A 14,262-nucleotide genomic window follows, 5' to 3' on the forward strand; every position below is an offset into this window, starting at 1 on the left:
TCATTTTACGTACTGTCTGGCTAGCTGGCCCCTTACTCTCTCTCATCTCTCACACTTTACTTGTAACACACGTCATTATCTCAGCATTTAACAACTAATCACACGAAGTTCCCATAATGTGTAGACACACACCACACTGCTGACGTCCAGACAGTCATTAGACCGGTTCCAGGTACTAAACAGGAAGTCAATATCATCACACTTGGAATCATAACCAGTTTGACTGATGTTTGGGATACAGTGCCAACCGTAAGAATTGGGGCAGTAAGCTTTTTTCAAGTAAGCTTTTTTTCAAATCAAGCATCGTTGTGAATGCTTGATTTTTGTGCCCTTCAAACTTCATCTAACAGCAACATAGAACTACTTCATCATCCTTACCGCAGGATTTTATTGATAGTTGTCTCCTTCTCCAGTAGGTTGCGAGCCCTGATGCTAAATATTGACCTTCGGAGCTGTGGAACATATGTCAGTGCCACTTATCAGAGAATTTATGACAACAAGAGTTATCAAATATACATACACATTTTTAATCTAGTAGCTGAGTAAACATCCTCATATGATATTGATCATCAGCCAACTATCATATAACATGTTTGTTATCACCATGGTGATAACAAACATTTGTTATCACACAATGCCTGTGTGTGTGTGTATGTACAAAAAACAGAAGCGCCTGTGGTACCTTCTGATTTTAGGCCATTAACATGGAGTTTCATGGAGAGTGCGTGTGTGTGCATGAGCGGTTGTGAGAGTATGTATGTATGGGGAAGAGAGAATATGAGAAAAAGGGTGTGTTTGTACCTTCAGGATTCTGGTTGATTTGCTGTGGATTGAATAGGATTTAGTACGTGTGTGTGTGTTCATTCACATGCTCATGAATAATTACCTTCTGGTCAATGTATTTGTTGTCTTCTATGGCCGACCGTTTGGAGTGGTCGCAGGAGGATGAGGAGGCGGAGGGCAGGCGGCGGAACAGACAGCTGGTGTCTTGCTGCTGCCGATCGATGAACTGTTTCATGAAACTCTCCCTGTCACACATGTACAATGATGATAATGTAAAAAAATTCACATAAATACATGTAGGTGCAGTGTTGGATGCTACTGACCTCCTCATGAATGCTGACTCTGGGGCTGCCAGCATCCTCACACTGCTTGACCACACTGCATCATTAAACACGATCAACCAAGTGAAATGTCTTGGTCTGTCCTGGACCGGGAAAGGTCTTACTGATCGCACCCAGTTTGTAGCCATCATCATTAGAGGTGTGAACATTCTAACGTTTTGATGATTAAGTATGATCCTTAATATTATCAACAAACCCTAAGTGAAAGTAGATGTGTTTTCTTATTTTTTCTTCACCAATAAGATGTTAACAGAACTACCACTAACAGGTCCCAATAACCATAAATAATAAATACTACCTAATGCAAGAATGCTGTATCTAATATATATTTCAGCAACAATTTTACTGTAGGAAAAGCTTGCCTACCTGAGCGACATGGGGAAAAGCAGATGACATAAAGTAGTAGCTGTCTTCACTACATTAAACCAAGAGAAGATAGGCTAAATGAGGCTAAAATCCTTTAACTGCGTTTTTACCGTCTACCTCTATACATATTATTAGCTAAATAGCAAGCCTACCTGTTTGATGTCGTAGGATGCCCATCAATTTTTTTTATTTAATTCTGTTATTTTAATTTCTTTGAACAACCCAATTTCCAAAAAAGTTGTGATGCTGTGTAAAATGTGAAGAAAAACAGAATGCAATAATGTGCAAATCATTTAAAATCTATATTCAATACCAAATAGTATAAAGAAAATATATCAAATGTTGAAACATATTTTTTTTATTGTTTCTTTAAAAATATATGCCCAATTTGAATTTGATGCCAGCAACACATTTTCAAAAAGTTGGGACAGGGGCAACATGACTGGAAAAGTTGTGTAATGCTAAAAACCAGGTGGAAAATCACACAACTATTTAGGTTAATTGGCACCAGTTTCACCACTCTGTGAAAGACTGCGGAGGCAAATAGTGCAACAACTTCAGAATAACATTTCCCAATATTTGTGGTTCCCAAACATTTCAGCCCACGACCCCTAAAATAATGGTGCCAGTGACTCGCGACCCCCGCATCCATGGAGGTGGTTAAAGTATACAAATGTTGCACGCTAGCACGCACAGGCACTAATAGGCCTATCCAAACATGAGCATAATGACAACACAAAAGACCACAACAGCCTAACAACCGTAATAATATTTTTGTGTAATTTATTCATTACTTCCATTTCAAAGTTAACCTCACCTAATGAGATGGGTGGGCACAAGGCTTGGAGCACAGCAAGTCCATTCTTGGTTTAATTTTGGAGACCACCACTCACAGATCACCCTCCACATTCAGTCGCAATCTGTATTTATTTTTAAGGTACGAAAGTCTTTTCGCACATGTAAGTAGTGCCAAATGGCAACAGTACATCCTCTCGACAGAAATCCAAAACTCAGCCAGTGTCTTTGTATTAAATGCTGCCTTTAATGTTCGGTTGCTTGACAGTTCAACTAATGCATCCTCCTGGTCAGATGTCAGATGATTTGCCATAGTTACTGTGAATGGTGATCTTATCCAGTCATATTCTTCTGGAGCTTTTTCCTCTGGCAAGTACTTGTTAAAGTGCTCCAGGAGGGCTTGAAGGTGGGATAGACATCTTCACTATGTTAACACTCAGCTCATTTTCCTCCATGAATTCGTCCAGATCAGAAAACATATCAATCCTACCCATTTGAATTTGATCAGTCCAGCACTCAGTCCAGCGAGTTTTCTGGTGAATGTGTGGATTTTATCATTCAGCGACAGGATGCTTGTGTTTTCACCTTGCAATAACATATTAAGTCCATTTAGTTGTTCAAATATGCAAAAAAATATGATTGTTAACCAGTCAGGATCAGTAAGGTGGTCAGCGAGCTGGGACCCATGCTCCATCAGAAATAAGCACACTTCGTCCCACATCTCATACAGGAGGCTAAGCACATTCCCTTGCAAAAGCCACCTGACTTCTGTATGGAACAGCAAGCACTCATGCTCCGATCCCAGTTTGTTACAGAGAGTGGTAAACTGCCTGATATTGAGGGGATGCGCTTTTATGTAGTTGACCATTTTTATCGCAGTCTCAAGAACACGTTTAAGTTCTGGGTTGTGTTTTGCTCGCCAGAGCTTCTCTGTGTATAATGTACAATCTACAATACGTGAAATTTACTTTAGGCGACCTTAGCCAGGCCCGGGGTTGGGGCTCGCACGCGAGCGCCTGGTGGCCGGGCCTTTCCCCATGGGGCCCGGCCGGGCATAGCCCGAAGGAGCGACGTGGGGCCGCCTTCCCGTGGGCTCACCACCCACAGGAGGGACCATAAGGGGTCGGTGCGTAGAGGATCGGGCGGTAGTCGAAGGCAGGGGCCTAGGCAACCCGATCCCTGGACACGGAAACTAGCTCTAGGGACGTGGAACGTCACCTCGCTGGCGGGGAAGGAGCCTGAGATAGTGCGTGAGGTTGAGAGGTTCCGACTGGAGGTAGTCGGAATCACCTCTACGCACGGCTTGGGCTCTGGAACCACACTCCTTGAGAGAGGATGGACTCTTCACCACTCTGGAGTTGCCCATGGTGAGAGGCGGCGGGCTGGTGTGGGTTTGCTTATAGCTCCCCAGCTCTGCCGCCATGTGTTGGAGTTTACCCCGGTGAACGAGAGGGTCGTTTCCCTGCGCCTTCGGGTCGGGGATAGGTCTCTCACTGTTGTTTGTGCCTATGGGCCGAACGGCAGTGCAGAGTACCCGACCTTCTTGGAGTCTCTGGGAGGGGTGCTGGAAAGTGCTCCAACTGGGGACTCTATCGTTCTACTGGGGGACTTCAACGCCCACGTGGGCAACGACAGTGACACCTGGAGGGGTGTGATTGGGAGGAACGGCCCCCCTGATCTGAACCCGAGTGGTGTTCAGTTATTGGACTTCTGTGCTAGTCACAGTTTGTCCATAACGAACACCATGTTCAAGCATAAGGGTGTCCATCAGTGCACATGGCACCAGGACACCCTAGGCCGCAGGTCGATGATCGACTTTGTTGTCGTTTCATCTGACCTGCGGCCGTATGTCTTGGACACTCGGGTGAAGAGAGGGGCGGAGCTGTCAACTGATCACCACCTGGATCCGATGGCGGGGGAGGAAGCTGGACAGACTCGGCAGGCCCAAGCGCACTGTAAGGGTCTGCTGGGAACGTCTGGCCGAGTCTCCTGTCAGAGAGATCTTTAACTCCCACCTCCGACAGAGCTTCGACTGGATCCCGAGGGAGGCTGGAGATATTGAGTCCGAGTGGACCATGTTCTCCACCGCCATTGTCGAAGCGGCCGTTCGGAGCTGTGGACGTAAGGTCTCCAGTGCCTGTCGAGGCGGCAATCCCCGAACCCGGTGGTGGACACCGGAAGTAAGGGATGCCGTCAAGCTGAAGAAGGAGTCCTATCAGGCCTGGTTGGCTTGTGGGACTCCTGAGGCAGCTGACGGGTACCGACAGGCCAAGCGGACTGCAGCCTGGGTGGTTGTGGAGGCAAAAACTCGGGCCTGGGAGGAGTTCGGTGAGGCCATGGAGAAGGACTATCGGCTGGCCTCGAAGAGATTCTGGCAAACCGTCCGGCGCCTCAGGAGAGGGAAACAGTGCCCTACCAACGCTGTTTACAGTAGAGGTGGCCAGCTGTTGACCTCAACTGGGGATGTCGTCGGGCGGTGGAAGGAGTACTTCGAGGATCTCCTCAATCCCGCCGTCACATCTTCCATTGAGGAAGCAGAGGATGAGGGCTCAGAGGTGGACTCGTCCATCACCCGGGCTGAAGTCACTGAGGTGGTCAAGAAACTCCTCGGTGGCAAGGCACCGGGGGTGGATGAGATCCGCCCTGAGTACCTCAAGTCTCTGGATGTTGTGGGGCTGTCTTGGTTGACACGCCTGTGCAACATCGCGTGGCGGTCGGGGACAGTGCCTTTGGGATGGCAGACCGGGGTGGTGGTCCCTCTTTTTAAGAAGGGGGACCGGAGGGTGTGTTCCAACTACAGGGGGATCACACTTCTCAGCCTCCCCGGGAAAGTCTATGCCAGGGTTCTGGAGAGGAGAATACGGCCGATAGTAGAACCTCAGATTCAGGAGGAACAGTGTGGTTTTCGTCCGGGCCGTGGAACACTGGACCAGCTCTATACCCTCTACGGGGTGTTGGAGGGTTCATGGGAGTTTGCCCAACCAATCCACATGTGTTTTGTGGATTTGGAGAAGGCATTCGACTGTGTCCCTCGCGGCATCCTGTGGAGAGTGCTTCGGGAATATGGGGTCCTGGGTCCTTTGCTAAGGGCTGTCAGGTCCCTGTACGACCGAAGCAGGAGCTTGGTCCGCATTGCCGGCAGTAAGTCAGACTTGTTCCCAGTGCATGTTGGACTCCGGCAGGGCTGCCCTTTGTCACCGGTTCTGTTCATAATTTTTATGGACAGAATTTCTAGGCGCAGCCAGGGGCCGGAGGGTGTCAGGTTTGGGGACCACACGATTTCGTCTCTACTCTTTGCGGATGATGTTGTCGTGTTGGCCTCTTCAAACCAGGACCTTCAGCATGCGCTGGGACGGTTTGCAGCCGAGTGTGAAGCGGTGGGGATGAGAATCAGTACCTCCAAATCTGAGGCCATGGTCCTCAGTCGGAAAAGGGTGGCTTGCTCACTTCAGGTTGGTGGAGAGTGCCTGCCTCAAGTGGAGGAGTTTAAGTATCTAGGGGTCTTGTTCACGAGTGAGGGAAGGATGGAACGGGAGATTGACAGACGGATCGGTGCAGCTTCTGCAGTAATGCGGTCGATGTATCGGTCTGTCGTGGTGAAGAAAGAGCTGAGCCGCAAGGCGAAGCTCTCGATTTACCGGTCAATCTACGTTCCTACTCTCACCTATGGTCATGAGCTTTGGGTCATGACCGAAAGGACAAGATCCCGGATACAGGCGGCCGAAATGAGCTTTCTCCGCAGGGTGGCTGGGCGTTCCCTTAGAGATAGGGTGAGAAGCTCGGTCACCCGGGAGGAGCTCGGAGTAGAGCCGCTGCTCCTCCACATCGAGAGGGGTCAGCTGAGGTGGCTTGGGCATCTGTTTCGGATGCCTCCGGAACGCCTTCCAGGGAAGGTGTTCCGGTCCCGTCCCACCGGGAGGAGACCCCGGGGAAGACCTAGGACACGCTGGAGGGACTATGTCTCCCGGCTGGCCTGGGAACGCCTCGGTGTCCCCCCGGAAGAGCTGGAGGAAGTGTCTGGGGAGAGGGAAGTCTGGGCATCCCTGCTTAGACTGCTGCCCCTGCGACCCGGCCCCGGATGAAGCGGAAGAAGATGATGATGATGATGATGACACTTGTAAGACTCTTGCTGTAAGACCTTTCTTTTTCCCCTGCATCGCTCCAGCACCGTCTGTACACACACCTAAGCACTCGGCCCAAGACAGTCCCTCTTCTTTTAGTTTGCTGTCAAATTTTGTGACAGTGTCCTCGCCTGTGCACGTTCACTCCAGCGGGGTGCAAAACAGTATGTCCTCGTTAAGTTTTCCCTCAAAACTGTATCTGAAAAATACAAGCAGTTGGAAGAGTTTGATACATCCGTGGATGAATTAACTGTAAAGCATTTCTTCACCCTGTCCACCAGCTGACACTTGATGTCCCGGGCCATGTCGGAGATGCAATAGTCCTGTTAGACAGCGGCATTGATTCTAGTTCACGGGCCAGTTAATCCCCATGCATAGCTTGACTTATAGCTATAGCAGCGGGTTTGATAAGGGTTTCCCCAATCGCATGTGGCTTTTTTGACTTTGCAATTAAATATGCCACCTCAAATGATGCTTGTTGGGCTTTGGCAGGGATTGTTGTTTGTTTAGTTAGGCCTTTTTTTGGCTTTGCAACTCTCCCTCCTTTCACCGGAAAGAATACTGGTTTAGCAGCGAGAGAGGGGTACTTGGTTTTCAAGTGTTTACAGGCTTTAGGCTTTCATGTGCAAGAACCTCAGTGCACACTACACATTGGGGATGTTGTACTTCGTTGACGATGGCACGTGAATCCATACTGGATAAATTCTTCTCAATACTTTCGACACTTGGAGGAAGGCTGATCCGACTGCTGATGGATGTCCTTCTTATGCACAGGTTTCTTCCTCTACCTGAGGTGGATGGCCTTTCAGACGGTGGTGCTTATCTGCTCTCCTCCGCTGGCCTTTCTGCTGGCCTCCCTGCTTTGTCTTTGGTCAATATTAACCAACCTTTCATTTCGATAAAAATTATATTCTAAGCTGACACGTGCACGTCAGAATTTTTAACATGGTGCTGTAAATTGACCTGCGGTAACTGATGTATGTCAGTAATCTGTCGTAATCGCCTCAGGGGTCATGAGGGGAAAAGGAAAATCAAAAGGCTGATGGTTTTTTTATTTGGATGCATTAATTTAACATTCATTTAAAATTATGGCTAAAATATCCATTCATCCATCCATCATCATCCGCTTATCCGGGGCCTACATCCGGGCTAAAATATGCTATTTCTAATTGTTTTAAAATATTCCTTAATTTTTCGAAATCATCTCGCGACCGCCACGTCACTGTCTCACAACCCCCCGGGGGGTCCCTACCCCTACTTTGGGAACCACTGATCTACTGTACATAATATCATAAAAAGATTCAGAGATTCCTGAGAAATCCGAAAACCAATACTGGATGGTCGTGATCTTCGGGCCCTCAGGCGGCACTGCATTAAAAGCAGACAATATGGGCCCAGGAACACATCTGAAAACCATTATCTGTGAACACAGTATGTCGCTGCATCCACAAATGCAAGTTAAAACTCTACCATGCAAAGAAGAAACCTTCTTTGAAGAAATATATAAACCAGATCCAGAAACCTTCTCTGGGCCTGAGCGGAAGTGGAAAACTGTCCTGCGGTCTGATGAATAATACCTCACAAGGAACTAAGGACAGAATGAAATATAAAAGGTAACCAAGGGACATGTGATAATCAAACACAGGTGAACAATATTCGGGTGAACAGGGGCGTGGAGGCCCCGCAGTGGGCCAGGCCGGGTGGTCCCGGTGGAAGAGGTTGAAGAGGTTCGGGTCCAAGATATCGCGAGCAGGGACCCAGGACTGTTCCTCAGGGCCATAGCCGTATCAGCCCACCAGGTAGTGCAGCCAACCACTCCGATACCTGGAATCAAGAAGACTGCACAGAATACGCCGGTTTTACCCTGAACGTTCAGAGGCCTGGGTAGTCGGGGGATGCATAGGGCTGCAGAAAACAGGCTTGAGGAGGGACACATGGAAGGGGTGAGAGATCCGGTACTGCCGAGGGAGGAGTAGACGGTAGGTGACAGGATTAATTGCCTTGAAGGGACCAATACACCTCGGGCCGAGTTTTTTGGATGGGAGAAGGAGCCTGATGTCCCTCGTGGACAGCCACACTCTTTGTCCAGAATGGAAAAAAGGAGTGGGATGATGACATCGGTCACTGTAGTGCTGTAGTGTTGCCCAAGGACTCAGGAAGGTCCGTAATAAAATCCATGGATATGTTCGACCAAGGTCGATGGGGAATTGGTAGAGGTTCCAACATACCTGCTGGCAAGGTGGAAGGTGTCTTGGCTTGAGTGCACACTGGACAGGAGAGGACAAAATCATGTACGTCTTAAGGCAGAGCCGGCCACCAGAATGTCTGGGACAGTAGTTTGGTGGTCTTGGTAATAATAATAATACATTTTATTTACATAGTGCTTTTCTTGGACTCAAAGTCACTTTACAGGGCAGGTAGATTATAAAAACAGAACAAAACAAACAAAACAAGGTAAGATAAGATTCAGACAGATGAGAAGGGAGGGGGGCGTGGGGCTACAGATAGGCAGAGGTGAAGAGATGGGTCTTGAGGTGGGACTGGAGGATGGTGAGGGACTCAAAGGTGCGGATCTCTTGGGGGAGGGAGTCCCAGAGCCTGGGAGATGCCCGGGAGAAGGCTCTGTCCCCAAAACTACGGAGGTTGGATTTTTGGATGGAGAGGAGACCAGCTGAGGTGGATCTGAGGGACCGTGAGGATTGGTATAGGGAGAGGAGGTCAGTGAGGTACAGCGAACACAAATAAACAGGAACACAAGAGAGTAGCAGACGGAGAAGTGGCGAATAAACAGTGCCAGCGTCCTCTCACGTCAACAAAGGTTCCTGGATGTCCAGAAACATAGCAAGGTTTTGACACCACTGGAGCAGCTGAGGGCAGATTTGAGCTGGCACGTACGTTTTCCCTGGTGTAGTCGTGGATGGAGCAGGCATCTTTAATTGCATCTGTTATCTCCCATCGAATGGGTGCCACAACACATGAGGCAGGCAGACTGGTTTCTGGTAACGAATGTGTCTCCGTGGCATCGAACTGTCTGGAGAGGGAATCCACTGACAGTTTTTTTTTCTGGAATGTAGGACACATGGAATTGAAATCGAGTCAAGAAGAGGGCTCAGCGGGCTGGTATGGGATTTAAGCGTTTAGCGGTTTTTATGTTTTTTACAGAGCCTGAGGAGTCCAAGAGACTCGTTTTGTTTATTGGCTGGTGAGGGCGTTAAGAGGGGCAGTGATCGAGCTGAAGTTCCTTATAAATCTGGAATAGAATTTGCAAACCGCTGAAGTTACTTGACAGTCTGGGGTTCAGGCCAGTCACGTACCGCTGTTACCTTGAAATTGTCCACGCAGACTCTGCCTTGAGTGAGGACGAAACTGAGGAAGGTTATTGTTGTTGTGTGGAACTTGCATTTTTCTGCTTTCATAAAGATGATGCTGTCTCAACCATTGCAAAACTTGTTTAATGTACTGAATGTGTTTCGTCACTGAATAGGAACATATCAGGGGATCGTCAATATACACTAGGAGGAACTGATGGATCATATCTTGGAATATGTCGTTCATGAAATACTGGAAGACAGGCGGAGTGTTCGTTAGGCCATAAGGCATAAAAAGGTATTCATTGTGCCACCTGTTAGTCATGAAGGTTGTTTTCCACTCGTCGCCTTCACGGATGCATATGAGGTTACAGGCACTATGGAGGTCAAGTTTGTTATACAGGGTGGTGCGCCCAACCTGTTCTAGAGCAGAAGGAATGAGGGGTAATGGGTAGGGGTTCTTGATTGTAACAGCGTTCAGGGAATTGTAGTCGATGCAGGGACGTAGGTCACCATCCTTCTTCCCCACAAAAAATAAACTAGACACGGCCGGTGAAGTGAAAGAACAGATAGAACCTTGTTGCAGTGATTCGTCTATATACTTACTTTAGGTGATGATAGGATGTACAGTTCTATGGCCTCATGATAAAAAAGCCCTACTTGGAGGTTGAGTGGAATAGTGCGATGAGGGATTTTTCCAGATCCGATGGGTTGATGTGAACTGGAACCAATGCCACCCCCAGTTGAGAAGCCACTTCACCATCTAAAAAGTTCCCAGAAGCTTGAGTCAATCAATGCTGTCAATGACAAAGAAAAGGTCTAAGTAGCAATGACAATGGGTACACTAAACTGCTTCTAAGCGAAGACAGACACGCCCACCTGGTTTCCGAGCAATGATCTACCGGCAGCAGTAGGAAGGAACATAGGAGAGGACCGGGGATGCTTCATAGGAGACACTGTCTTCTGGTCGTGGATGAGATTGTCCAAGGATATGGACAGCTTGATGTACCTTTTAAGGTTTTGAATGTCCCCTCGACAGGCAAATTTGGCTTGCAAGCTGGGTGTCAAACCTTACCGATAGATGGTTAACAAAGCAGCCTCACTCCACCCACTACCAGCAGCTAACGTTCTGAACTCCAGAGCATCATCGTCTGCTGAGCGATTTTCTTTGCTGCAGCTCACACAACACATCTCCCACTCTTCGTCCTGTTACGCAATGATCAAAAACTTCTTTGAAATGAATTCACTTTCAGATTGAAGGAGTGGGCTACCAGACGACCATAAAGTGGTAGCCCAATGTAGAGCTCACCCTGTAAGCAGAGAGATGATGTAGTGGATTTTATCCACGTCCATGCAGAAATCCTCCGCATGGTGCTGGATGTACATGGAACACTGTAGGAAGAACCTGGGGCATTTTCCTGGGGCTCTGTCATATTTGTTGGGTAAAGCCATGTTCATTCGAGTGGGAGGAACGGGTTCTGGTGCAGGAGGGGGGATTGGATCGGGATTATCGGCTACCTGACCCGACAGAGCTAATGGAGGAAGCTCATAGATCCACCGTAGCTTCTGGCATGGATGTCTCAACAGGAGGAATGCCTGGATGAATTACTACGCTGGATCCATGAGTTGTATAGGTGAGGTATTCAGTCACTAATACACAGACACAGGATGGGGATCCAAGCGCAGAGCGCTAAAGGTTTAATATGGGACGTACACAGTCTACAATCCAAAGACAGTGTCCCAAGGCAGGCAATAAGTCGGTACACAGGCAAGCAATCAGCGGAAGCAACAGTACAAGAAGGGCTAGCCTGAGTCAAGGTAAAAAATTAACAAGGATAGTGTTAGGTCCGATACCCTTGGGTGAAACAACACTGGGAGTAGGAATCTGAAGGGTTTAGTCTCGAACGAACAATACCTCACAAGGAACTAAGGACAGAACTAATTATAAAGGGTAAGAAGGGACAGGTGATAATCAAATACAGGTGTTCAATCAAGGTTTTGGCGCAACAAATGCTGCCATCCAGACATCTTTTCCAGGGAAGGCTTTGCTTATTTCAGCAAGACAATGCCAAACACATTCTGCACATATTACAACAGCATGGCTTCATAGTAAAAAAGTCACTCATTGAAAACATTTGGTGCACTATAAATAAAAAATACGAGAAAGGAGACCCCAAACTGTTGAGTAGCTGCAATCCTATATCAAACAAGAATGGGAAAACCTTTCACTTTCAAAACTACAGCAACTGGTCTCAGTTCCCAAACGCTTACAGAGTATTGTTGAAGAAGAGGTCATGCAACACAGTGTTAAACATTTTTTGAAACGTGTTGTATGCATATTCAAAATGGGCATGTATTTTTCCAAAAACAATAACATTTCTCAGTTTCAACATTTTATATGTTGTCTTTGAACAATTTTCAATTAAATTCCAGGGTAAATAATTTGTACATTATTGCATTCTGTTTTTATTTGCTTTTAACACAGCATCCCCACGCTTTTCCAAACAGGGTTGTACATTGTATTGTTCATATTGTTCATATTCCCCATCCTACTAAAATTGCTGCTAGTTAACATTATGTACACCGATCTTCCATAACAATATGACCACTGACATGTGAAATGAATAACACTGATAATGTCGTTATCATGGCACCTGTCAGTGGGTGAGATATATTAGACAGCAAGGGAACATTCAGTCCACAAAAGTGATGTTTTAGAATCAGGAAAAATGGTCAAGTGTGAGGATCTGAGCGTATATTTGACAAGGGCCGAATTGTGATGGCTAGAAGCCTGGGTCAGAATTACAGTCCTTGTGAGGCGTTCCCGGTCTGCAATGGTCAGTACCTCTCAAAAAGGAAGTTAAAGCAGTGATCCGGCGACAGGGTCATGGTTGGCCAAGGCTCATTGGTGCACAGGGGGGAGCGAAGGCTGGCCTGTGTGGTCCAATCCAACAGATGAGCTGCTGTAGCTCCAATTACTGAAAAAGTTATTGCTGGTATTGATAGAAAGATATCGGAACACCCAGTGCATCGCAGTTTGTTGCGTATGGGACTAAGTAGCCGCAGATGTTCCAGGGTGCCCATGCTGACCCCTGTCCACTGCCGAAAGTGCCTACAATGGGCATGTGAGCATCAGAACTTGGACACGGAGCAATGGAAGAAGGTGGCCTGGTCTGATGAATCACATTTTCTTTTACATCACATGGAAGGCTGGGTGCCTGTGTGTCATTTACGTGGAGAATACATTGCACCAGGATGCACTATGGGAAGAAGGACAGCTGGCGGAAGAAGTGTGATGCTTTGGGCAATGTTCTGCTGGGAAACCTTGGGTCCTGCCATTCATGTGGATGCTACTTTGACATGTACCACCTACCTGAGCAATGTTGCAGACCATGTGCACCCGTTCATGGCAACGGTATTCCCTGATGGCATTGGCCTCTTTCAGCATGATAATCCGCTCTGCCACTAAGCAAAAATGGTTCAGGAATGGTTTGAAGAACACAACAAAGAGTTCAAGGTGTTGACTTTGCCCTGCCACTAAGCAAAAATGGTTCAGGAATGGTTTGAAGAACACAACAAAGAAATCAAGGTCTTGACTTTGCCTCTGAATTCCCCAGATCTCAATCCAATCGAGTGTCTGTGGGATGTGCTGGACAAACAGGTCAGATCCATGGAAGCCTCACCTCGCAACTTACAGGACTTAAAGGATCTGCTGCTTATGTCTTGGTGCCAGATACCACAGCACACCTTCAGGGGTCTAGTGGAATCCATGCCTCGACGGGTCAGGGCTGTTTTGGTGGCAAAAGGGGGACCTACACAATATTAGGCAGGTGGTCATAATGTTATGGCTGATTGGTGTATATTACTGCTATATTTTTGCTTATGCTGTATGTCTCTTAATTCTTACTACGTAGATGTCGTGTGCTATGTCACAATAATTAAATTGTGCAGGATAATGTTGTGTTATGTGGTGCGTTCAATAAATAAACTTTGACTTGACTTTGACTTGATTAGCTAGATATGTAATTGCCACACTGAAGCACTATTTAAAATTGAGTCTAGTCCTGGTTTTATGACGCTGTGATTGGTTGATAACAACAGAAACAACATCAAGCTTCACATTCCAATTCACATTATTTATATTGTTTTCGTATAGTCATAATGGAAAACCTATTCAACAAATATGTTTCTCATGTCCCTAATAAGTGGGGCCACACTAAGAAAATACTTAGAAAACGTAGTTTAGGCTTTTCACCTTATTGATGAAGACCCTCAGCTTTATGTCTCCACAAACACTGCCAATGCCATTTCATTCTGTGTCAGTTGTCTACATGTAGTGATTGCCATTCGATGCTTCATTACCGTTATGCTAGCAGCGCAAACTCATACAGTGGGGAGAACAAGTATTTGATACACTGCTGATTTTGTAGGTTTTCCCACTTACAAAGCATGTAAAAGTCTGTAAATTTTATCATAGGTACTCTTCAACAGTGAGTGACGGAAACTAAAACAAATATCCAGAATATCACATTGTATGATTTTTAAGTG

General features: G+C 46.9%; 1 protein-coding gene across 7 annotated transcripts in view; it reads right to left on the reverse strand.

The window, feature by feature from the left end:
* The window catches only part of nalcn (sodium leak channel, non-selective), a 279,305-nt gene that overhangs the window by 61,496 nt on the left and 203,547 nt on the right, over positions 1–14,262 (reverse strand). For all 7 annotated transcript variants that reach the window (XM_034286758.1, XM_034286757.1, XM_020055017.3 and 4 more), the window contains 2 exons: positions 887–1,028; positions 379–452 (listed from right to left, as the gene is read on the reverse strand). In XM_034286758.1, coding sequence (XP_034142649.1) covers positions 379–452; positions 887–1,028 — 216 coding nt within the window. The remainder of the gene's footprint in view (positions 1–378; positions 453–886; positions 1,029–14,262) is intronic.

This window comes from Esox lucius, chromosome 16, assembly GCF_011004845.1.
Source record: "Esox lucius isolate fEsoLuc1 chromosome 16, fEsoLuc1.pri, whole genome shotgun sequence".
Classification (NCBI taxonomy): Eukaryota; Metazoa; Chordata; class Actinopteri; order Esociformes; family Esocidae; genus Esox; species Esox lucius.